We start from the raw sequence: 26,945 nt of genomic DNA, 5'->3' as shown, positions 1-26,945 counted from the left end.
ATGCTAACAGTCTTCTATGAACAAGGAATTTTAAAAACTCTTAAGTGTTTTGGGGATCTTCCTTCACTTCAATCTAGCATAAGTATCAAGGTCCTAGGATAGATATCAAGGTTCTATCAACTCAATTTTGCAAATCTTCTATTTCAATGTTTGAGATCGATTGGCTTCAGTGCAATATCCAAATTCTTCATTGATTAATTGCAAATGGGAAGTTTCAATTGATGTGAGTGAAATCATCGGATACAAATGTTGAAGAGACCTTCAGATTGACAAAATGTCTACTTTGTTTGATTGCAGAAAACAAATAATTAATGTTTTTGCCCAGTTTTTGTACCCGTCCAGTGTTATTAACTGTCCGATCTAAAGTACCACCATACCTGACATCCGAATTATGTTATTCTGTCTTTTTCATTTTCATTTCATTTTAATGAAAAGGAATGCCTGAAAGTTGAAAACCTCAGCTATTCAGAACACTAATATCTTCTTTTGATAGACTTATAAGCTACAAACCATCAACCTTCACATACTGTATCATTGATGAAAACACCCAGCTGCAGTTATTTTTCTTTTATCTTTTATATTAATTTCAATTTGTGTTTTTATCTCAATTTGCATAGAATTGGAATCAGACAGGTTTATACACTTTACAAAAAGAGTGAAGTGGAGAAAAATGTCTTTCAAAAGGCAGTGAATTACCCACTCCGACGCCAGGCTGGGCCCCTACTCCGATGCCAGGCTGGGCCCCTACTCCGATGCCAGGCTGGACCCCTACTCCGACGCCAGGCTGGACCCCTAGTCCAAGACCTACTTGGAGGTAATAAAGAAATAAAAATTATCAGTAATTAAAACATTTGAGCAACTTTAGGATTTATAGGCCAATATGTGGTCAACAGCGAAATAATATGATTCCAGGATTCAATCCTTTTTAATTTCAGTCATTGAGACACAATGTTATTAAGAATTTACGATGAAAAAATGGGACACTTGGATGCAAGAAGGGGAAAAAAACCTTCACAAGGGTGGCATCATGCATACTCCATTACTTGCAGCTATATGTGAATGGATTGTTGAGTCTGGAAGGAGATGAAAATTGAAATTATTGTGACAGTCTTCACAAACGTGGAATTTCTAATGCTTTAGAAGGAACGAAGAATGACTATTCATGGTCAGCTGGAAGTGATAACAAATAAATTGATGATCACCTTGAGAGTACAGCTGAAGATGATCGATTCGACGATGTGCTTGACCCAGATGTCATACATTATTGTTTCATGTATGATAGAGAAAATGCTTCACTGTCAGAGGTACTCTCTTTTAAATGAGACAATAGTGGTCAATATGCTGGTTTATGTGGATATAAAAGGTTCAACACCACTATTCAAAAAAGAATGTGGCATTCTGGTGTTTTTAGCAACATTAACATCACTAAAATGATTTGACTGTGCATTTATGTACTTGTCATTAATCAACACCAATTAATCAATGTGATGTTACAAGAATCCATGATTATAGGCGCCTGTAGGCAACCATATATGTGCATGTATAGGTCAAGTTTTGAAATCATTTTTTTAAGGTGAAATTAGGGGGTCGAGGTATAGTTTTCGAGGGGATGAAATTCATGCTTGGCATGAGTCAAAAAATGGACAAACAAGAGCTAGATCTCTATATAAAATAATAAACAACAAAAGAAAAAAGAATTATGGTCATTATTGAATGTTTATCTACAAAATAACTGTCTCCATTCTGCCTACTATGGTAGAAAAGTACTGTCGTACTATATTCCAGTTACCAATTCCGTAAAGTGCATGTAGGTCTAACATATGTATAAACGTTATTAGCAGGTGATCAAGCCATCTACCGGGGGTACTTGTACAATTCATGAAATAAAAAGAGGGGAGCAGTACAAAAAAATGACTGATAGTATTTTATTAAGAAAGAGACCGCATGAAAATGTTAATATATGACAAATACTTTACATCAAAAAATTGGTATTCACAGCAAAAAACTCTTCTCACTGTATACCACAAATATGATGTGATCGCTGCTTAAAACAAAAGTTACCGGTACATGCAAAAGTCCATTAGAATCTTTCAAATTCCCTGCCGTCATCAGTTGCATCACTGAATAATTCACTCCCGACATCTGGGTCAAGCACATCATCGAATGGCTCATCTTCAGCTATACTCTCAAAGAGGTCATCAATTTATTTGTTATCACTTCCAGCTGACCATGAATAGTCATTCTTCATTCCTTCTAAAGCATTAGAAATTCCACATTTTGTGAAGGCTGTCACAATAATTTCAATTTTCATCTTCTTCCAGACTCAACAATCCATTCACATATAGCTGCAAGTAATGGAGTATGCATGATGCCACCCTTTGTGAAGCTTTTTCCCCCTTTTTGCATCCAAGTGTCCCATTTTTTCATAGTAAATCCTTAAAAGATTTATTGATGCTAACATCCAGTGGCTGCACCATGCTCATAAGGCCCCCAGGAATCATTGCAATATCAGTATTGTTAGCTCGAAGTTCACTTCTAATACTTTTCATTCTATGTGATCTGAACATGTTCCAAACCAGTAAGCATTTTCCATTTCTAAGTCCACATGGTCACATATTCCAGATCTCCCTGACCCAAGTGTTGCAGTCACCTTCATCCATCCACCTTTTTTTATGGACGAGGACAACAATGCCTTTTGGAAATTTTTGTTTGGGCACAATTTTCCGCTTAAAAATCACCATAGGCTTTAACTTTGTTCCAACTGCCATACAACCAAGTATCACAGTGAATTGACTCCTTTCACAGAATCACAGAACCTCTATAGTGTGGAAACAGGCACTTTGGACCAACTGGTCCACACTAACACTACAAAGACTAACCCATCCAGACCCATTCTCCTACCCTATTACTCTACATTTACCCCTGACTAATGCACCACACCTACACATCCTGAACAGTATGGGACAATTTTGCTTGGCCAACCCACCCTAACCTGCTCAAATTTGGATTGTGGGAGGAAACCAGAGCACTCTGAGGAAACATGCAGACATGGGGCGAGAATGTATAAACTCTCACAGAGAGTCACTGCGAGGCTGGAATTGAACCCGGGTCCCTGGCGCCCCGAGGGTTGTTGCAGACCAGCACAAAACAAAAAAACTCCCAACCTACCCACTGTCAGAACGGGCAGGAGGTTCAGTCCTGGACGTTACCTACATCAGCGTCAGCAGTGGAATCCAAATGTTGGGAGTCTGGCCCCCTGCTGGTGCTTCCGCAAACTGCAGTGCACCTCCACCCACACTCAGGGCAGGCTGGTGGGTCAGCAGATCGGAGGAATCGCTGAAGGCCTTCCTGCACTCAGGGCAGCTGAAGGGTTCTCACCCGTATGGATCCACCGGTGGGTCAGCAGTTAGAAGGAATTACTGAATCCCTTTCCGCATTCAGGGTAAGTGAATGGCCACTCCCCGGTGTGGACACACCGGTGTTTCAGCAGTTTGGAGGAATTGCTGAAGCCCTTTCCGCACAAAGGGGTGCTAAAAGGCCTTTCGCCAATGTAGACCCGCTGGTGGGTCAGCAGCTGAAAGGGTTCTCCCCAGTGTAGACCTGCCGGTAGGTCAGCAGGGCAGAGGAATTGCTGAAGGCTTTCCAATACTCAGGGCAGCTGAAGGGCTTCTCCCTGGTGTGGAGCCGTCAGTGGGCTAACGGGTTGGAAGATTTCCTGAAGACCTTCCCACACTTGGGGCAGGGGAACAGCTTCTCACCAGTACGGATCCCCCAGCCCTCGTGTTCCAGCAGGTTGGAGGAGCAAGTGAAGCCCTTCCCGCACTCGGGCAGCTGTAGGGCCTCTTGTCTGAGTAGACCCACCGGTGCTTCAGCAGTTCAGAGGAATTGCTGAACTCCTTTCTGCACTCAGGAGAGGCGAACCGCCTCTTGCCAATATGGACTTGCTGGTGGGTCAGCAGGTGTGAGGAACGGACGAACCTCTTTTCGCATTCGGGGCAGGGGAAGGCCTGTATGGACCCGCTGGTGCTTCAGCAGCGATTAGGAATCGCCGAAGGCCTTCGTGCACTCAGGGCAGCTGAAGGGCCTCTCCCCAATGTGGATCCACTGGTGGGCCAGCAGGAGGGAGGATTGGCTGAAGGCCTTCCCACATTCAGTGTAGGTGAAGGGCTACTTGCCAGTGTGGATCTGCCAGTGGTCCAGCAAGTGGGAGGAGTGAGTGAAATCCTTCCCGCACTTGTTTAAGGGCCTCTCACCCATGTGGACCTGCTGGTGCCTTCGCAGGGAGTAGAAATTGCTGAAGGTGTTCCCACACTCGGGGCAGCTGGAGGGTCTCTCACCAGTGTGACTGCGCCAATGACTCTCCAGGGCAGACGGGACACAGAGGCCTTTCCTGCAGATGCCACACTTCCACAGTTTCTCCATAGGGCAGAATTCCTCAGGTTTCTTCATGGCTAAGGTGTCAGCTGCACAAAAAAGTGTGTATACCCCATCCTCACCGTGAATTCCTCTTTCCGGACCATATACTTGCTTCAGGGTCCACACTCAATGCGCTGCAACAGTCGTGGCTCTCATCCAGTCCCACTGATTCTGAAAACTTACTCAGACAAGGACCAAAGAGCTTTGCTCCTTTTCCCAGAATCATAGTCAGAAATCGTTGCAGTCTGAATGGATTGAGTGACTGTCATTGATGTGAAAGTGAAGACTGCAGATCCTGGAGAGTCAGAGTCAAAAAGTGTGGCTCTGTAAACGCATAGCAGGTCAGGCGGCATCCAAGGAGCAGGAAAGTTGGCGTTTTGGGCATAAGCCTTCATCTTTGAGTAAAAAATGAGGTCTGCAGATGCTGGAGATTTTTGAAACTTCTCTCTTCAAATCTTCAAACACTCTGAGTTTAGAGTATCGTACTGGAAAAGCACAGCAGGTCAGGCAGCATCCGAGGAGCAGGAGAATTGACGTTTTGAGCAAGAGCACTTCTTCAGAAACAAGCTCCATGCCCAGTAATCTTAACCAAAACTGTTTTTGCTCCAATCTTATCCACAGATCTACTCCCTGGCATATCAAAGTTCATTGGGGTTTCGTCCATACTGCTGTTGCACGAGAACCTGTACCCATTTTTCTTCTGACTTCTGATTACAAAGCCGTAGAACCCAATTAACTTGTCATTAGGTTCTGCTGGTGATCATTGGGCAATCTTGGTTTTCTGTCTAAGCACTAAATCATACCATTTCATAAACCTATTGCACCATACAAAACTGGCTTTGATATTACTGAATCCATCTTTTTTTGCTTCATTTTTGGTGCATATTCTGACAAATTGTCAAGTCAGTGTGCTTCCATTTTGACAACACGGAATTACCCAGTCAGCAATCTTTTCTTCTAGTTGTGGCCACTCATTCATCCTTCCTCAGTTGACATACTTCTGTTTGGCATAGCCTTTAACTGTGTGGCTTTTTTCCTTCTTGAACAAGTTTTTCAGAAACACAGAACTTACTTGCAGCTATGCTATTGTTGTTCTTCTCTGCAAATTCAATAACTTTTGTCTACTTGTTTCTTTGTGATGCTATTTTGTCAGAAAAATTTGGGGCAGTTTTACAGTAAGTTCAGAGCACAACTGTACGCGACACCTACTTCTAAGACACGGTTGAGAGCTGCCATCAGGTACCGAAGATATTTGTATGCACAGGTCAAATATATGTATGTAAATAATACATAAATATATATATATAGTTATCAATATTCAATTTAACAATTTGAAAATCACATGCAAATATATACTGGTGCACGTGACAAATAATGACGCTGGTATTGCATTTGAACCGAAAATGTGCAAATCATGCCCTTTAAGGTTGCATATATGGTCAGGAAGAGATCCCTGAAAAACTAGGGTTGACTAATACACAAGGTATATGAAAAATACCAGAATGTTTGGCCAAAACTAAGGGGTCAACTTATATGTGAGACTTACCTATACATAAGTATATATGGAACTTCTCACATGTAGCCATTACACAGAGCAGGAAAATTCCTTTCATTTTAAAACTGAAGTGGCTTTTTTTCAAAGATAATAACATAACAGATACGTTGACCAGTGAATATATCAGTAGTGGTCAGATATACCTCCATATTTAGCAGCTTTAGATGCAGCAACTCCACCTGTAATGAGAGAAAACTAGAAGTAGTATTGGTCTGGGCTGGTTAATCTGTATACAGATAAAATAACAAGTATTTTGAAGTTTACAATATCACAGCACTCTTGAGAAATTAGTTGTTTGAAATTATCCTCATTAACACAAGTTGCCCAAATTAAATGAATATTAACTTCTAAAGTCCTTTGAGTGAATGTCCAACTGCTGAAAATTTGTGATTAAGAATTTAAGAGACTCTGTATGTGGCTGGCAAGTTTGTCTTATATTTCTTTCACTACATCAACACTTGTAAACTTTCAAAATGTCCCAAAATGTGTTGCCAATTTGACTCAATCCTTATAAAATATCATAAGAACTGTATCTGCTTAGAAGACCTAACACATCTTTCTAAGCCAGGTCTTCTTACACTTTCCTTGATACTCTCTGCTGACACATAGAATTTCATTAAGCATTTTACTTAAAGGGCTAGTATTGGTTTTACTTTTACCCACCCCGAAGTCTGTCAGATGTTATATCAACCAATGTGCATAATAAACAAGTCTCATTTACAAGAACTCTTGTTTGACTTCAATAAGCCAGGTTGACCTGATATTCTTTCATTCTCTTTTTGTTTGTTTTCCTTAAGTGCTTTGTGCTAATTTCCTCAACTACTCATATTTTAATTATTTTGAGTGTAATTGGTGTTGCTTTTAGATTTATGGTATGTAACTTTGGACTCCCCCAAAAATTTTCTAGATCTTCTAATCCCCATTATTGGTGAATGAAGAGATAATTGTTGGGATAGAGGTTTCAATGTGATTGGATGTTTTAGAGAACCATTTTACATTGTGACTAGAGACTTCTTTTAATGGCTCTGTGGGTGACTGGGACATCTTGCTGCCAGTCTCCCCAGGACCTGAAAACATGCAGACCTGGACTTGTTTCCTTATGCTGACCCTGGTCTTACACTGGTTTTGTAGAGATATTCCTAACAGGCATAAAGCCTGATCAGAAGTGAAACTTGAAATGAGTAGAGCGGAGTATTAGAACACTGCTTCACCAATTGAAACCACATTACACACCAGCCTCCTCCCAGCCCTCCCTCACAGCTGACACCTCCCTGACACAGCTCAACACTCCTCCCTTGATAATGTTGACCAATTTGTTGTAAATGCTCATCTATCTTCTGATGAAACCTGACCTCATGATAATACAACTAACTGCCACATCATCAACTCTGCGCAGCTGAACTGCCAAGGAAATTGAATATTTGGAAACAGTAATATGTAGTTCTGTGCAACAATAATGGCATTGTTTATCTTAAACTGTACTGAGAACATTTGAACTAACCATGATCAAACACAAATCTTACATTTGTATTCCTCTAATCATAGAAGATTCAAACAAATGATTACAACTGAGAGAAAAAAAACACCAACTGGGAATCTATCAATCAGTCTTAAGTGAACAACTTAAGTTGAATCTGAAAACTCTAAAGCCTCTTAGGGATCTTCCTGTATAAGTATCAGAGTGACAAACAGCAATGAAACAGACTGTTCGGTCCAACTTGTCCGCACCGACCAGACATCCCAATCTGACCTAGTCATATTTGCCAGTATTTAATTCATATCCCATCACACCCTTCTTATTCATATATCCATACTGATGCCTTTTAAAATGTTGTAATTATACCCATTCCACCACTTCCTCTAGCAGTTTGTCCACATGTTCATCACCCTCTGCGTGAAAACATTACCCCTGAAGTCCTTTTTAAATCTTCCTTAACATATGCCCTCTGGTTTTGGACCTCTCCACCCTAGGAAAAGGACCTTGGCTATTCACTGTATCCATGCCCCTCATAATTTTATAAACTTCAAAAAATATTACCCCTCAAGTTTCTGACATTCCAGGGAAGCAAATTCCAACCCATTTAGCCTCTCCCTATAAATCAAACCTTCCAGTCCTGGCAGCTTCTCATAGATCTTTTTTGAACCCTCTCAAGTTTAACATCTTTCCTATTGAAGGCACAGTGGCTCAGTGGTTAGCACCGCTGCCTCGAGACTGGTTCAATTCCAGCCTCGGGTGACTGTCTGTGTGGAGTTTGCACATTCTCCCAGTGTCTGCATGGGTTTCCTCCAGGTACTCCGGTTTCCTCCCACAGTCCAAAGATGTGCAGGTCAGGTGAATTGGCCATGCCAAATTGCCCATAGTGTTAAGGGCATTAGTCAGAGGGAAGTGGGTCACTCTTTGGAGGGTCTGTGTGGACTGATTGGGCCGAAGGGCCTGTTTCCACACTGTAGGAAATCTAATCTAATCTAATCCTATGTAGTATTCTAAAAGTGATCTCACCAATGTTTAGTACAACTGTAACATGAAACTTTAACTACTATATTCAATGCTCTGACCAATGAAGTAAAGCATGCAAATACCTTCTTCACCACCCTTTCCACCTGCAACTCCACTTTCAAGGAACTAAGCACCTTCACTCCTCAGTCTCTTACTTGGCAACATTCCCCAGGGCCCAATTATTAACTGTATAAGTCATGCCCTGATTTGCCTTACCAAAATGCAACACCTCACGTTTACCAAATTAAACTCCATCTGGCACTCTTCAGCCCATTGGTCATCTGATCAAAGTCACATTGTACTCTGAGATAATCCTCTTTACTACACTACCTGTTTTGGTGTCATCTGCAAACTTACTAACTATGCTGCCTATATTCACATCCAAATTATTAGCACTTGAATAGATCACATTTATGAAGATTATCATGATTTGGAGATGCCGGTGTTGGACTGGGGTGTACAAAGTTAAAAATCACACAACACCAGGTTATAGTCCAACAGGTTTAATTGGAAGCACATTAGCTTTCTGAGCGACGCTCCTTCATCAGGTGGTTGTGGAGGGCTCAATCGTAACACAGAATTTATAGCAAAAATTCGCAGTGTGATGTAACTGAAATTATACATTGAAAAATTGATTGTCTGTTAAGCCTTTCATCTGTTAGAATACAGTGATAGTTCCACTTCTTTCATGAAAGAAGTGAAACTATCACTGTATTCTAACAGATGAAAGGCTTAACAGACAATCAATTTTTCAATGTATAATTTCAGTTACATCACACTGCGAATTTTTGCCATAAATTCTGTGTTACGATCGAGCCCTCCACAATCTCCTGATGAAGGAGTGTCGCTCAGAAAGCTAGTGTGCTTCCAATTAAACCTGTTGGACTATAACCTGGTGTTGTGTAATTTTTAATCAAGATTATCAATTTTCATAAATCACTATGGGCTATCCTCCTGACAGGGGACAAAATCCAAATTTTAGATTAGATTCCCTACAGTATGGAAACAGGCCCTTCAGCAAAACAAGTCCACATTAATCCTCCAGAAAGTAACCAACCCAGCTGCATTCCCCTACCCTAGACTAATGCACCTAACATTATGGGCAATTCACCTGACCTGTACATCTTTGGATTGTGGGAGGAAACCCACGCAGACACAGGGAGAATGTACAAACTCCACACAGATAGTTGCCTGAGGTGAGTATTGAACCTGGGTCCCTGGGGCAGTAGTGCTAATCACTGAGCCATCATGTCAGCCTAGGCTTTTAATGGACAATAATCAGCCAAATGAGATGTTTTCATTGAAGTGAGTCAAATCAACAAATGCAAGCAATCTTCATTTAAGAGACACTTGGGGATTAACATAGGGCCATTTCAATGGATTGTAGTAGCTGCTTTCTGATGCGCCCATGAGGTCTGTTTTGTTTTTACAATAAACAATGCATGATTTTGTGAAAATAATTTTGTAGAAAGGAATATACCAAAGTGGTAAAATGGGATTGGAAAACCACAGCTATTCAGAGCATCTACATGTTCTTTTAACAGATTTGTAAGTGACAAGGCATCAACATTTCCAAATTGTATCAGTGATGAAAGCATCAGTGTGCAGTTATTTTCCTTTTGCTCCAGAAATTAAATTTGTTTTGCATCGGGTACCTCTATTTGCACAGAACTGGATGAGCCAGGCTTACACACTTTATGAAAAGTATAATAGAAGAAAATGTATTTCAAGGAACAATAAATTACCCACTCCGATGCCAGGCTGGCCAATTCCGGTGCCAGGCTGGACTCCTACTCCAGGGCCCACCTGTACACCTACTCCAACACCAGGCTGCACACCCACTCCAAGGCCTAAATCAGATAGAATTAATTTAATAATTAGGAATAATGAAAGGCTTTACATAAAGCAAAATGACTTTATAGTTTTTCATCTAATTATTGCCAATGGTGGAAAAAAAATACAGATCCGAAATCCTGTTGCTTTTTTATATCCAGATATTGATTTCAAAACTTAAGTTAAAATTTTATTCACCCGAACTATTATTCGTCAATGTCTGAGGGGAAAGCATTGCTTTGTCAGAGATGCCATTTTTATATGTGACAATAGATGCCAATCTACTTGTTTATATGGATTAAAAAAAGGTCTGATGATGCTAACCAAATGCAAAATGAGGCATTATCATGATCTTGTTAACACTAGCATCCTCTAAAATCATTTAACTGTGTATTTAGAAACTGCTCTCCATCCAATGACATTTTTGAAAAAAATAATCAGCATTGATAAAAGTTAACATTCCATCACTGAATACCAATAATATTTTCCGTGTCATATTAGTGCTTGTGCTGGATCATCCTGTCAATGTGATGCTGCAGGAATATTCAGAGTACAGGTTAGCAACATGAAAATGCTTTTCATCTATTTATAACATGCAACAGGAAAATTCCTTTCTCTTTAACAATAAACTTTGTTAACAATCAAAAATAATAATTTAACAGTAATTTAGACCAATGAATCTGTTAGACTTACGTTGATATTTAGCAGCTTTAGATGCAGCAGCTCCACCTGCAGTGATAGAGAATCAATAAGTATTGGTACAATTACTGTATCTTCATATATGCATGACAAGAAGCATTCTTAAGTTTACACCAACACAGTATTCCTGAAAAATAGGTTCTCTGAAATCCTGTTCATTAAAATGAATTGCCCAAATTGAACTGACGTTGACCCGAATTCCATTGGGTGAATATCAAGTTTGAGACAAAATATTCATTTCAAAATCCAGGCTTTATCAAGTTTTGTTAACTAGGTCAATGCTCTCAAAATGTCTTAAGAAGTGTGCTGAGCTTGGTTTACATTTAATTACTCGACAGGATTTAAAAATAAAACATTATTTGAATATATTAAATAAATGGGAGGAATTGTTGCATAGTAGATAGCGTCCCTGCTGTTTTACTCAGGAGATTTGGATTCGTCCTACTCAAAGATTGATGGTCAAGGAAGCTACATTCATACTATCAAATCATAAACCTTCCAATCATTCCAATCCTGCCACTGGCAGGCAATGAGAGTGAGTGAGATTCTTGGTCAGATTTATGATGAAAAAAAAATTAGAGACTCTACCATCTTCATTCTGGTCTACAGCATGCATGTAAAGTGCGCATTGCCACAGCAGCAGGGACATCATGAGGAACCAGTTGACATAGTTTGCTGAGTGGATGACGTGGATCAGACTGGGACCAACAGCATGGAGTTAAACTCTATTCTAGGTGTGGTAGATTGGGATCTGCTTCCTTGCCACATGCATAGTATTTGTGAGCAGGTCCTACAGCTGAAGAAGAAACATCCAAGAATAGCTTTCAAGTCAAGGTTCCTGACATTCTTCTTGATATTGTCTCCTGACCTGTGCAACCTGCCTAAACATCTTAATAAAAGTGATAGTATTGGTATTGCATTGGTTGTTCACCTGTCCTAAAGTTAATCAATTGTTAAATGGCCATTCTGCACAGCATGTCCCATAAATAAAAACATACTCTGTACAAGCAGAGACTGATGAATATACTGTATGTCAAAAAGGCTTGAGCTTAATTACACCATGTAAAGGTATTCTTGATCTTCTCCCTTTTGTTGTGTTTTATCTATTTTTACCTTAAATCCATGCATGTTAATTGGTACAATAAATAATTGTCTAGGACAGTTCCACATTCTAATCATTCCCTGGGTAAAAAAAAAGTCATATTCTGAACTCTCTATTAGACTTAATGGTAATTGTTTTATAGTTAGTGCCTCTAACATTTGACACTCTGACAAGAAGAAAAATGGATTCTGATCACACATAGCAGTGAATACTGAAGTGTTTGTTGTTGTTGAGGATTATAATAGCAACAGATGTTCTGGACTGCAACATATGTTGGCAGCAAAACCTTAAATTATGTCTTCTGATGGTGGTAGTAGTAATAGCACTCATCCAGTAGTTTACAGGACGATGCGAATGCTTTGAGGAATAGGTACAAATTTTACCCAATATTGACTGGGACCTCCTTACTGCAGATGGTTTGGATGGAGTCATTTTTGTCAGGTGTGTTCAGAAGGGTTTCCTTACTCAGTATGTAGTCAGGCCAATGAGGGGAGAAGCTATTTTGGATATGGTGCTCGGCAATGAGCCAGGACAGGTGTCAGTTCTTGTGGTGGGAAAACACTTCAGTGACAGTGACCACAACTGCCTCACATTTATCATAGCCATGGAGAGGGAATGGAGCAGTTACCATGGCAAGATATTTAATTGGGGAAAAGGAAATTATGACGCTATCTGACAGGAGTTGGGAAGTACAGATTGAGAGCAATTGTTCTACAGAAAGGGCACAACAGACATGTGGAAACTGTTTAAGGAACAGTTATTGTGAGTGATGCATAAATTTGTTCCTCTGAGACAGGCAAGAAGGGTAAGAATAAGAAGCCTTAGATGACGAGAACAAAGAAGCCTCGCATCAAAAGGAAGAAGGCAGCTTATGTAAGGTGGAGGAAGCAAGGATCTAGCACATCTTTTGAGGATTACAGGCTTACTAAAAAGGAGCTCAAAAATGGATTGAAGAGAGCCAGGAGGGGGTATGAGAAAGGCTTGGCGGGAAGGATTAGAGAGAACCTAAAAGCATTTTACTCATACATGAGGAATAAGAGAATGATCAGGGAGAAGGTAAGGCCAGTCAGGTATAGCATAAGGAACTTGTGCATGGAGTCTGAGCAGATAGGTCAAACCCTAAATGAGTTTTTTGCTTCAGTTTTCACTAAGGAAAGGGGCCTTGTTGTGAATGAGAACTTTGAGGAGCCAGGAAACAGGCTTGAACAGATCAAGATTAAGGATGTTGATATGCTGGAAATTTTGGCAAACATTAAGATTGATAAGTCCCTTAGGCCAGAACAGATTTATCCTAGGTTGCTCCGGGAAGTGAGAGAGGAGGTTGCTAAGTTGCTGGTAAATATATTTGCTTCCTCACTCTCCACGGGACTCATACCAGAGAATTGGAGGGAGACGAATGTTGCTCCTCTTTTCAAGAAGGGTCATAGGGAAATCTCTGGCAATTACAGACCAGTCAGTCTGACGTCTGTGGTCAGCAAGGCTTTGAAAATAACTCTGAGGGATAAGATTTATGACTTTTTGGAAAAGCATAGCGTGATTAAAAGCAATCTGCATGGCTTTATGAGGGGCAGGTCATGCCTCACAAATCTTATTGAGTTCTTTGAGGAGTTGATGTGACAGGCTGACAAAAGTCGGGCAGTGGATGTAGTGTATATAGATTTCAGCAATGTGTTTGATAAGGTTCCCCATGGTAGGCTCATTCATAAAGTCAGGAAGTATGGGATACAGTAAGATTTGGCTCTCTGGATTCAGAACTGGTTGACTGACAGAAGGCAGAGAGTGGTTGTAGATGGAAAGTATTCTGCCTGGAGGTCAGTGGTGAGTGATGTGCCGCAGGGCTCTGTTCTCGGGCCTCTGCTCTTTGTACTTTTTATAAATGATTTGGTTGAGGAAGTTCAGGGATGGGTTAGTAAATTTGCAGATGACACAAAGGTTAGAGGAGCTGTTGACAGTATCAAGTGCTGTTGCAGGCTGCAGCATGACACTGACAAGATGCAGAGCTGGGCTGAGAAATGGCAGATGGAATTCAACCTGGATAAATGGGAAGTGATGCCGAACTTGAATGCTGAATATAGGATTAAAGACAGTACTCTTGGCAGTTTGGAGGAACAGCGGTGTTCAAGTGCATAGACCCCTCAAAGTTGCTAACCAAGTGGATAGGGTTATTAAGAAAGCATATGGTGCTTTGGCTTTCATTAACAGGGGGATTGAGTTTAAGAACTGCAAGGTTTTGCTGCAACTCTACAAAACCCTGGTGAGACCATACTTGGAATATGGTCCTTGGCCTCCTTCATCGCCAGACCATGGCAACACGACGCCTGGAGGAAGAGCGCCTCATCTTCTGGCTAGTAACCCTTCAACCACAAGGGATGAATGCAGATTTCTCCAGCTTCCTCATTTCCCATCATCCCACTTGGAGTACAGGTTTCTCACACATTAAAATACAATGTTATTAGAAGCAGAAATAACTGTCCTGCAGATGGAGGAAATAGACCCGACTGTTTTACATCATTTTACAAAGACTAAGGCAATAGATTTGGCATAGAAGTTAAAGTTGGTTTTCCTTTAAACACTAAGAAGTCAATGATATTTAAAATATTAGCAAAACATTTGGGATTGATAAAAATACAAGAAAATCCAGATAGACCATTGAGTCAGTGAAGGTGATTATGATTGAATTACAGTTAAAATAGCTTGAACATGACAGAGTTGAGGCAGCTTAAAACCAAAAAAAAACTAAAGAACATTGCAGTTAAAAAGGATGGAGATGGAGATGACAGAACTTGAACTTGAGGAAAGAGAGAAAAAAAGAGCATTTCACAGCTAGAGGGAAAAGAAACAAAGAAAAATAAATCAAGGAGATTGGAACTTGTATTACAAAGGAAAGAAAAGAGCAAAGAGATGAGAGAGAGAGAGAAGAAAAAGAGTATTGGCTTATAAGGCTGTAGTTCTTTTTTTAAATGCCTCAGATATAGAAGAAATTTCTGATGAGGAAAGCCATAGGCAGAATCTAAGGTCCAAGAGCGAAATGTATAAATTCGTAGAGGCCATCCCAAAGTGTAAGGAAAGGATATGGAGTCATTCTTTCATTTGAAAAGATAGCATAGCAAATAAAATGGCCAAAGGAAAACCAGACGTTGTTCATACAGTGTAGGTTGAAAGCTAGAGCACAAGAAATTTATGCCTCACTAACAGAGGAGTTCTTTTGGATTATGATGCTGTATAAAAGGCTTTTCTGGAATTTTTGGGTTAATTCCTGAAGCATAAAGACAAACGTTTCAAATATTGAAGGAAATAACTTTAGCAAACTTGAAAGGATAAAGCAAAATAAATTTAACTGGTGGATAATAAGCAGAATATTTTTTTTCCTTCAACTACACAGACCTGAAATGGATAAAAAGGTGAGAGGATGAAAAAAGGTAAGTTGTCAGATTAATGAAGAAACAGCTGGGCCTGCCCTCAGATTTCATGCTGAGACCAGAAAGTAAGGGCTCAGAGTGTCATTTGCCTAATTGTTTCGATTGTCACAAAGTAGAACATTTTCATTCAAAATGTTGGAAGTTGTGATGGATGCACATAAGCTTGACCTGTGTTTCAGAAGTGAGAATCTGAAAAGGGAACTCACAAGGCAAGTACCATGGACCAAATTATAGCTTTAACTGCAACTATGAAACCAAAGTTAAGCACTGCTTTGAGTGCAGGAGTGGTGAAGGGTAGATGAGTGATACAGTAGGTTTTTGTTGAAAGGCAAGATAATCCTTCTTTATTCAAATGATACAGATAAAGCCAGAACTATATTAAGCGATACAGAAATTATGCAACATCTTTTGCAAGAGAAGGACTTTACTTCTCCTCCAGAGACACTTGCTCTGAAAGCCAATGTTTTACACAGGGTAAGTAAAGAATACCTGTTTCTATATACAAAGTACACATAGGATGTGACCTGACATCTGAAACAGCAGTAGTAGGAATTGTTCAGTAATAAACTGTGGATGGAATTGACTTAATCCTAGGTAACGACTTAGGTGGAGTAATTAAATTCATTGCTTTGCCTAGAACTATAGAAAGTCTGAGTGAAGTTAAAGAAAAGGAACAGGTACAGGCACAAGTTGTAGATATTTTTCCACTGTGACCTGAACAATGGCAAAACAAAGTCCAAAATTGGTCCATCAAGAATTAGTCATTGACAGAAATGCTTGCATTACTTAACTGCAAAAAAAAACATCATTTAGTTTTAAACAACACTGAATGGTTGCATTAAATGGGTGATAATTCCCTGAGTACCATTATACATGATATCACTAGTCCTGTTACCCTAATTTTTATGGCTATACAGACAACAGCCAATGATGTTCACCCAATTAATTTTGGTTGACAGGAATATCACAGGTGGACATTGCAAGAATGGACGATCTCAGCTATTCAGAAAACTTGCAAGTTCTTTTGACAGACCTATAAAGTACAATTCAAAAACTCTTCATACAGTATCCTTGATGAATGCATGCAGCTGCAGTTATTTCATTTTGCTTTTGATATTAATTTCAATTTGAGTCAGATACTTCAATTTGCACAGAATTGGGTTGAAATAGACTTATACACTCTTTGTAAAACAAAATGGATAAAAATGTCTTCCAAAAGACAGTAGTTTACCCACTCCGACGCCAGGCTGCACACCTACTCCGACGCCAGGCTGCACACCTACTCCGACGCCAGGTTGCACACCTACTCCGGCGCCAGGCTGCACACCCATTCCGGCGCCAGGCTGCACACCCACTCCGACGCCAGGCTGCACACCCACTCCAACGCCAGGCTGCACACCCACTCCAAGACCTACAATCAGATAAAATGAATGCAATATTTCAAAATAGTGACTCGTTATTTTAGAAGATTAAAGCAAAAACAAATTAAGATCTTTTCGGTCTAATGTGGCACATAATGGAATAATGTTGCTCTCGGAAACCTTCTGCCTTTTTATTTCCAGCACTTCAATATTTAAACTAAGATCTTTGGCGATGAATTATTACTCTTAAGTGTTGGATGAAAGAAGTGCAAAATTTTTTAAGAGCTACCATCTTTGGATAAAATGATAAAGACAATCAGTTCTGTTATCATTGATCTAAAAGGTGCAATAAGCTGATGGCCATACTAGTCTAAAAATACATAATCTCAAAAACTAAGCAGACTTAGGCCTGGTTAGTGCTTGCATGGGAGACCAACTGGCAATATTAGGTGAAGTAGGCTTTTGGGATACTTGCAGTGCAATGGTAGTGCAATAAACTCTGGGCCAGGAGGTTTAGGTTGAAGTCCCATCTGCTCCAAATGAGTGTCATAACATGGCTGAACAGGTTTATTAAAAATACCTAAAAAAAGTTATCCAAAGAATGAGGCTGTGTGATGTCTTTGACAATCACTAAAACAGTGTAACTATTTATTTATAAAGTGGTTCCTAAGGTTTTTGAAAAAAATGGTTACTAATCAGCATTAGTTTTCAAAACTAAAGAAAACATATAGATCATAAAACATTACAGTGCAGGACAGGCCCATCGGCCCTTGATGTTAAGCTGTCCTGTGAAACCAATCTGAAGACCATCTAACCAACACTATTCCATTCTTGTCTATATGGCTATCCAATGACCATTTAAATGCCTGTAAAGTTGGTGAGTCTACAACTGTTGCAGGCAGTGTGTTCCACACCCTTCCTACTCTGAGTAAAGAAACTACCTCTGACATCTGTCCTATATCTATCACCCTTCAATTTGAAACTATGCCCCCTCATGCTATCCATCACCATTATTGGAAAAAGACTCTCACTGTCCACCCGATCTAACCCACTGATTATCTTATATGTCAATTAAGTCATCTCTCAACCTTCTTCTCTCTAACAAAAACAGCCTCAAGTCCCTCAACCTTTTCTTGTAAGACCTTCCCTCCATACCAGGCAACATCCCAGTAAATATCCTCTGAACCCTTTCCAGAACTGCTCACAATATTCCAAGTGCGGCCACACCAGAGTTTTGTATAGCTGCAGCATGACCTCATGGTTCTGAAACTCAATCCCTCTACTGATAAAAGCTAAAACACTGTGTGCCTTCTTAACAGCTCTATCAACCTGGGAGGTAACTTTGAGGACATGGACACTAAGAACTCTCTGCTCATTTACACTACCAAGAGTCTGACCATTCACCCAGTATTCTGTATTCCTGTTACTCCTTCCAAAGTGAATCACCTCACACTTTTCTGCATTAAACTCCATTTGCCACCTCTCTGCCCAGCTCTGCAGCTTATCTATGTCCCTCTTAATATACAACATCCTTCGGCACTACCCACAACTGTACAGATCTTCGTGTCGTCTGCAAATTTACTAACCCATCCTTCTATACACTCATCCAGGTTGTTTATAAAAGTGGCAAATAGCAATGGACCCAAAACAGATCCTTGTGGTACACCACTAGTAACTGAACTCTAGGACGAACATTTCCCATCAACCATCACCCTTTGTCTTCTTTCAGCTAGGCAATTTCTGATCTAAACAGCTCAATCCCATGCCTTCGTATTTTGTGCAGTAACCTACCATGGGGAACCTTATCAAATGCCTTACTGAAATCCATGTACCCTACATCAATGGCTTTATCCTCATCCACCTGTTTGGTCACCTTTTCAAAGAACTCAATAAGGTTTGAGAGGCATGACCTAACCTTCATGAAACCTATGCTAAACGGTTCAATCCACATCATTGAATACTGATGATGTTTTCTGCTTTAATTTACCAGTTGCACCAATTCATCTGGTCAACTTGATGTTGCAAGACACAAAATTGAAATTACAGAGAAACTCAGCAAGTCTGGCAGCATCTGTGACATGCTGAATTTCTCCAACAATTTTTGTTTTGTGTTTCAGATCACCAGTCTCCATAATTTTTTGTTATGTTTTGATGCTGCAAGAATTAGCAGAGTACAGTATAGATTACTAATGTGGAAATGTATCTCACATAGCCATTACATAAATCATTTAAATTATTTTCTCTTTCACACTTAATTGGCTTTTTCTTGACTTTCAAGGGCAACAATTTGATCATTACATTGACCAGTGAATTCTCAAAACTCGCTAGTGAATATGTTACCAGTGGTAGCTTTACCTCCATATTTGGCAGCTTTAGATGCAGCAGCTCCACCTGGAATGAAATTGAACAGGACCTTTATTGTAATGATACAGCTAAATCTGTCTGTACATGGATATGACAAAAATGTCTTTGATCATGAAATACGGAAGATTACAATCACACAGCATTCCTGCGAAACAAGAGTCAGAAATATTCTACAATAACACAAATTGCTCAGATCAATTTCTGAATTCCACTGGGTAAATGTCAACTAAAAAAATTGTAACAATGAATTTATGAAGAGACTCTGGTATGTTATGACGTAGCAACCTTTGGTTAATTGTAACATGTCATTGCATAACATGACAACATCACTTGCACAGAAATGCCACAGAATAGAAGCTATAAAAGGAGTAAAATGGAGCAAAACGTCTTTCAGAAGACAGCAAATTACCAACTCCAAGGCCAGGTTGGACACCTCCAGCGCCTGGCTGCACACCAACTCCAGCGCCTGGCTGAACACCTACTCCAACACCTAATTAAGATAACAAGAATTTAATAATTAGAAACATAAACTATTTACTTTAAAAAATGTAAGGGCTTTTTGGCCAATAGTGTCTGACGGTGATATGGATAATATGAATCCTGAACAATGCTCACTTTGTAATTCTAAATGTTAATTTCAACACCTCAACGTGAGCTGTTATTCTTTGTAACAATTCTCCTCCCATGCAAGTTGGAGGGAGCGCTGGATTGTTAGAGATCATATCTATTGGATGACATGTTAACATTAAAGCCAAACTCTGGACAGGGCGCTCCCATGACACCAATATAAAGGTGATGAATTCTCCTAGTGTCCTTGCTTAATTCTTGAATAACATGAGTAGAATAGTTTTACTCAGTACTATATGTATGACTGCTTCCTAATGCCAATATGTTGCCACTTCAAAAGTGAAAAAATTGCTATAAAGCACTTCAGGCTGTCCTATAATCTGATATTAATAAAAGAAAAAAAATCTGAAGATGATTGCTGAAGGATATCCATATCAATTACTAAATGAAGGATGTGTTCCAGAGTTGAGGAATTTCAGTTATGAAGATAGTTTGAAGGAGTTGAGACTGTTTTCCTTGGAGAAAAGAGATGATCTGTTTTGATATAATCAGAATCATAAGAGGTTTAGACAGGATAAATATGAAGAAATTGCTCCCACTCATGAAAAGAACAAGAATGAGACCACTTAAATTTGAGTAAGTAGTATAAGTGATATAAGCGAAAAATGTTTCCATGCAATGAGTGATTAGGTTCTGAAATGTAACGCTGGTTGGTGGAGGCAGGTTTAATTGAGGCATTCAAAAGAAAAATTAGATGATTATTTGAAAAGTAACAATGGGAAGAAAGCAGAAGATTGACACAAAGATGGTTGTTTGCAGAGCCACTGCAGATACGATGGGCTGAATGGCCTCCTTCTGCACTGTAACAATTTTGGGCTCTGTGATAAGGAAAGAATATTAATGTGATTATTGAGAATGTTCTATTCTATTTTGTTTTTCAGTTGTTATCCAAATGTATTCATGTATCAAAGTGCATTACTTTTAAAACTGCACTTTTTTACAATTCATTTTTGTAGGATGTGGGCATTGATGGCTGGCCAGTGTTTATTGCCCATTCCTAGTTGCCCTTGAGAAGGTGGTGGTGAGCTGCCTTCTTGAACTGCTGCACCTCCACCTGCTGTGGGTTGACGCACAATGCTATTAAGGAAGGAATTCCAGGGTTTTGACTCAGTGACAGTGAAGGAAATGCAATACGTTTCCAAGTCAGGAATGGTGAGTGGCTTGGAGGGGAACCTAAAGGTGGTAGTCTTCCCATGTATCTGCTGCACTTGTCCTTCTAGATGGAAATGGCCATGGGTTTGGAAGCTGCTGTCTGAGGATCTTTGGTGAATTTCTACAGTGCATCTTGTAGACAGTATACACTGCTGCTGAGTGTCGTTGGTGGGGGGAATGGATGTAGTGCCAATCAAGTGAGTTGCTTTGTCCTGGATGGTGTCAACCTTCTTGAGTGTTTTTGAAACGTACTCATCCAAGCCAGTGGGGAGCATCCTATCACATTCCTGACTAGTACCTTAGTCAGGAGGCTAGTTACTCATTGCAGTATTCTTAGTCTCTGACCAGCTCTTGTATTTATGTGGCAAGTCTAGTTGAATTTCTGGTCAATAATAACCCTCAGGATGTTGATAGTGGGGGATCCAGTGATGGAAACACCATTGAATATCAAGGGGGCAGTGGTTAGATAGTCTGTTATTGGTGATGGTCATAACCTATTGTGTGGCATGAACGTAACTTGCCACTTGTCAGCCCAAGCCTTGATATTTGTCCAGATCTTGTTGCATTTGAACATGGACTGTTTCAACACCTGAGGACCTGTGAATGGTGCTGAATACCGTATACTCATCGGCAAACATCCTTACTTTTGATCTTATGATGGAAGGAAAGTCATTGAAGAATCAGCTGAAGATGGTTCGGCCGAAGACACGATCCTGAGAAACTCATGCAGAGATGTCCTGGAGTTGAGACGACTGACCTCCAACAACTATGACCATCTGCCTGTGTGCCAGGTATAATTATAAACTCTCCAACAGAGAGTTTGACCCCTATGCCAATTGATTCCAGTTTTCTTAGGGCTCCTTGATGCCATGCTTAGTTGAATGCAGCCTTGATGCCAAGGGCTGTCACTCTCATTTCATCTCACTTTATTTAACATTAATTCTGGAAAGAGATGAGAGCATTTGGTTCTGGAACAGTCCCAGCAGATTGGAGGGTACCAATTTAATACCACTCATTGAAAACGGATAGAGACAGAAAACCTGAAATTACAATCTGTTTAGCCTAACACCAGTGAGGAAATACTGAAGAAATAAAGAATGTGATTACAGGCACTTAGAAAATTCCAATGGGATTATCAACATGGATTTATCAAAGGTAATTATGTTTGACAAATTTACTCAAGATATCTATGAGGTTGTTGACTTTGGCAGGGATAACAAAATAACAGAGTAATATTACATGGTGACAGAATGGGAAATGTTGATATACAAAAGGACCTAGGTGTTCTTGTACACCCGTCAATGGAAGCTCAATTGGCTGAATGGCTGGTTTGCAATGCATCGTGATGCCAACAGCATGAATTCAATTCAAGCTCCGGCTGAGGTTGCCATGAAGGATTCCCCTTCTTAACTTCTCCCCTTGCCTCAGGTTAAACTACTATCAGTCACCTGTCTCTAATGAGAGAGCAGTCCTATGGTCTGGTAAGATTGTGGTGATTTTATTTTACCAGTGTCCTTACCTCCCTGAACTCCAGGTTGAACAGCTCCTTCAGCACCTGTATTAGTGACACAAAAACATAGAGTTGGCTCATTTAAACACTGTCAATGATTGGGATGGTGACTCATATGACTGAACTAGGCTGCAGGATTTGCTATAGTTAAATATTATCCAAAGTGCTCACTCATTTTAAAATAAAATCAATATACTCAGGTGGAGTATGCTAAATGTATCACATGTCTGTTGCATTGCCTCCATATGGCTACAGTGCAGAAAAATAGCATGATTTAACTACAGCTGCCAAGTTAAGATGACTATGAATATGCTTTCTCACCACTGATCCTCATTTATAACTAAATGCATAGCACTCGGCACTACCCTCCCCCCACTACACTATAAATGTACAAATGTCCCGTCGTCCCTGCGTCACCAAGCTTCCTAATCTCAGGTATATGGACAAACACTGTCAGCATTCCATTATGCTAGCAATATTCTTGAAGAACTCACAATGTTCCCACAAACTTAATGCCATATACTTTCATAGCAGTTACAACATGGTTTGTTTGGGGGTGGGTGAGACCAGTTAGTTTGTTGGCTAGAATGTGGTGCAGGATTACCAATAGTATGGGTTAAATCCAAAACTGATTGTTGTAGGTCACAGAATACTGTCTCATTGTCTTGCCCCATATTGGATGTGAAGTGATGTTCACATCCAATATGGGGAAATTCAATCACTTATCTTTCCGTAACAGAAAGAGACACTAATGGTCCTTCCTGGACTGCCTAATTACTGGTTGCAACACGAACAGTCCATCTATGCCACCTGACAATTCATTATGCCTTAGTATACCAATGAAGTTGACTCTAAATTCCATCTCAGCCAGGAGCAATGCTTGAGGTTTCTGAGAACTATTAAGGATGTGGTCACAGAGTTGGATCTATCCAGGCAAGAACAGATGGCATTGACAATACTACTACTGGAAGCTAGGAGTAGTTTTTGGCTGTTGTGTGAAAAGATTGAAATTCTGTACAGCGTGTGATAATGCGCATGCATGCAGTTTAGGTTTTCTTGTTTCATTAAGACATTAATAAGGGTTTTCATTTTTATACTTGGGTATTATCATAGAATCACCAAATCCCTACAGTGTGGAAATCAAGACTCGCACCAACCCTGAACAGCATTCCATCCAGACCCAGCCCCCCCCCCAAACTATCTTCATAACCCCACATTTACCATAGCTAGTCCACCTAATCTGCACACACCTGTACACTACAGGGCAATTTAGCATGGCCAATACACCTAACCTGCATGCTTTTGGTTTGTGGGAGGAAATTGGAGCACCCAATGGAAATCCATTGAGACATAAGGAGAACATGCAAATTCCACACAGACACCCAAGACTGGAATAGAAACTAGGTGCCTGGTGCCATGAAGCATCATGCTGCCCTGATTAGTTAGGTAAAAACAATGACTGCAGGTGCTGGAAACCAGATTCTAGATTAGAGTGGTGCTGGAAAAGCACAGCAGTTCAGGCAGCATTGGAGGAGCAGGAAAATTGAGGCCTCTATGCCCGAAACATTGATAGTCCTGCCCTGATTAGTTGGCTAATTGTGTTCAGTTAATGCTGATTTTAGTTTGCTCATACAATGAAAGTCATAAAACTTGAAATCTTGTCATGTGATTCCTTTGAATTGGTCATTTGAAATTCAAGCATTTTTTTAAAGTACCTGCAATGATTGTTACAATACATATCCTTGTGCATGGCTTCAGTGCCTATTTTATGGACACCTTAGCTTGGTACAATGTTTCTATGCAGTGTTATCCTAACGGCAGCACTATAGTTGGTGACTGATTTTTACCATTGGAGAATGCTAAATCATGTGGGAATGGAATGAAATGTAATCACCTTATACTTTTGCTTGTGCCCAAAAGGGTTTGTCCACATTTATCCAAACAGCAAAATAGGGTTGACTTGGCAGAATGAGAGTAAAAAGTGAGGTCTGCAGATGCTGGAGATCAGAGCTGAAAATGTGTTGCTGGTTGAAGCACAGCAGGTTAGGCAGCATCCAAGGAACAGGAAATTCGACGTTTCGGGCCAGAGCCCTTCATCATTCCTGATGAAGGGCTCTGGCACGAAACGTCGAATTTTCTGTTCCTTGGATGCTGCCTAACCTGCTGTGCTTTAACCAGCAACACATTTTCAGCTTGGCAGAATGAGAGTATACAAGATCTGAGAACTACTAACTTAAGTAGCAACGTTCCACTGTAACACATTTACTTGCAACTCTCATCCCAGCATATAGATAGACCTCACCTCACACTATTGATTACCCAGCTAAATAAAGATAGAACTAATTAAATGAATTAAATAAATCATGGGAATATTCCATTTGAAAAGCATAAAGACAAATAAAAATTAAAATTTACCATTCATTACTATTTAACTACTGTATTTTACTAACTGAGGAACATTCGAATACTAATCTGGTAATCCTTAAAATACTTAAAATACTACAATAGTTTAAAATTAAACTTTTTTAGACCGTGCTATTTAGCATTAAACTTGAACCATCATATCTCATGCCTCTATTATAGATTTACTATTTTTCCAGTTATGTCTAGTTATACATTCCATAAAGCCTTATCCGCTTTGTTAAAACATTTTTCATACATTAAAACTTTTATGTGCCATATGATATACCAACTTTTTCCCTTCAGATGTTTCATTAATGGATTAATGAATTACACAGTAGATAGGTCCATTGTTTTACTATGGTCTAGAAGAAAGATAATTAATTTTTTTAATACTCGATCCACATATTTGAAGAACTCTGTTTTTATTGCTATTCCTTCACTCTGAACCCAATCATTAGATGCAGTTACATCCATTGAGCAACAGCCTAGAAACAGTGGAAATTTTTCATACTGCAGTTCTGTGCAGCAAGTATGCTGTAGGATCTTGTTTCTGAAAATACTGAATTTCATTGCTAAGTACACAGTAATCATCAGAAAAGTCAGATTTATTAAGTATTATATGAAGAAAAGCAAAAATACCAGAAATCTGAAACCAAGCAGAAGTGATGGAAGTGCTTAGTGAAATAACCAGCAAATATAATAGATGTAAAAGAAAATGTTAAAATAATATTTTATAAGATTAGATCTTGGTTTTATCTAAAACATTAATCAGTGGTTCTCTTTCAGTTTTATTGTCCATGATTTTACCAACAGTGGCAAAATTCCTAACACAATGTTCCATACCAAATTTCACTTCTTTTTGTCATAAATATCAGATGTTTTGTCTTCTTCAACATCCAGGAATTTCAGTACCAGAAGATCAAAATCGAGAATGAGACCAAGTGGCCTATCATGCCTGTACATTCTCAACAAATTTAAAACTTCTTTGTTCAAAGTTGAAACAACCTGGTTTACTTCAAGGCTACATGCACATTACAATGATTGATTTCACTAATAAGATGTTTGGTGAAATGGTAGTAACTGATCAATAAACCTAAGTTATAGGTCCAGGAAATCAAGAACAAATTATTATACCTGTTACAGCTCCTGGAGCACCTACATGAATAGCACGAGAAAGAAGACATTAGAATACCAAATTGATCTATTTTAGTAATACATAACTATTTGGGGTAAGTGGCGGGGTGGGGGGGGGGGGGGGGGGAGGAGGCGAGGAATGAGGAAAGTTCATTTCAATGATTGATGGTTCCTTCAGGAGATTGAAATAGAAGCACTTGTGCTTAAAGCACTACACCATTTTATGCTAACAAACAATGAACGTGTAAGAAATATATACATTGCTTAATTAGGATATGATAGGACAAGGATGATTTGATAACCAATGCTTCTCTAACTAGTTGTTCTGGTTAGTTATATTTTGTTGAACAGATTAGTAATAGTTTCTCCTCTAACAAAAGCGTAGAAGTCAACTTCCTCTTAATAATTACTCTAGTCAAAGTTGATTCAAATTCATTTGAGATACGCATCATTAGTATTTGACCTATATATAAAAATTAACACAAACATGCAAATTAGCAACAGGAATAGTTCATTTGGTCCCTCAAGCTTGCTACACAACTGAATAAGATCAAGGTTGATCTAATTATGGCCTCAACACCAATTTCCTGCCTATCCCTGATATAGTCATAGAGTAATAGAGATGTACAGCATGGAAACAGACCCTTCGGTCCAACCTGTCCATGCTGATCAGATATCCCAACCCAATCTAGTCCCACCCGGCCCATATCCCTCCAAACCCTTCCTATTCATATACCCATCCAAATGCCTCTTAAATATTGCAAATGTACCAGCCTCCACCACTTCCTCTGGCAGATCATTCCATACAAGTACCACCCTCTGCATGAAAAAGTTGCCCATTAGGTCTCTTTTATATCTTTCCCCTCTCACCCT

The 26,945-nt window shown here is 39.6% G+C and overlaps 1 protein-coding gene across 7 annotated transcripts in view; it reads right to left on the bottom strand.

Moving 5' to 3' along the window:
* Nucleotides 1-26,945, bottom strand: part of elna (elastin a) — a 271,733-nt gene that overhangs the window by 49,508 nt on the left and 195,280 nt on the right. For 4 of the 7 annotated variants that reach the window (XM_060848380.1, XM_060848374.1, XM_060848376.1 and 1 more), the window contains exons 25-33: nt 26,073-26,093; nt 22,545-22,580; nt 19,656-19,736; nt 19,238-19,273; nt 16,753-16,932; nt 10,995-11,030; nt 10,214-10,318; nt 6,115-6,150; nt 697-807 (exon numbers count right to left, since the gene is read on the bottom strand). In XM_060848380.1, the coding sequence (XP_060704363.1) occupies nt 697-807; nt 6,115-6,150; nt 10,214-10,318; nt 10,995-11,030; nt 16,753-16,932; nt 19,238-19,273; nt 19,656-19,736; nt 22,545-22,580; nt 26,073-26,093 (642 nt within the window). The remainder of the gene's footprint in view (nt 1-696; nt 808-6,114; nt 6,151-10,213; nt 10,319-10,994; nt 11,031-16,752; nt 16,933-19,237; nt 19,274-19,655; nt 19,737-22,544; nt 22,581-26,072; nt 26,094-26,945) is intronic. The other 3 variants (XM_060848375.1, XM_060848377.1, XM_060848379.1) reach the window with 3 other exon arrangements.

Source organism: Hemiscyllium ocellatum, chromosome 31 (assembly GCF_020745735.1).
Source record: "Hemiscyllium ocellatum isolate sHemOce1 chromosome 31, sHemOce1.pat.X.cur, whole genome shotgun sequence".
NCBI classification, from domain to species: domain Eukaryota; kingdom Metazoa; phylum Chordata; class Chondrichthyes; order Orectolobiformes; family Hemiscylliidae; genus Hemiscyllium; species Hemiscyllium ocellatum.
Note: the sequence above shows the minus strand (reverse complement) of the source record. Positions and strands in the feature narration are given on the sequence as shown.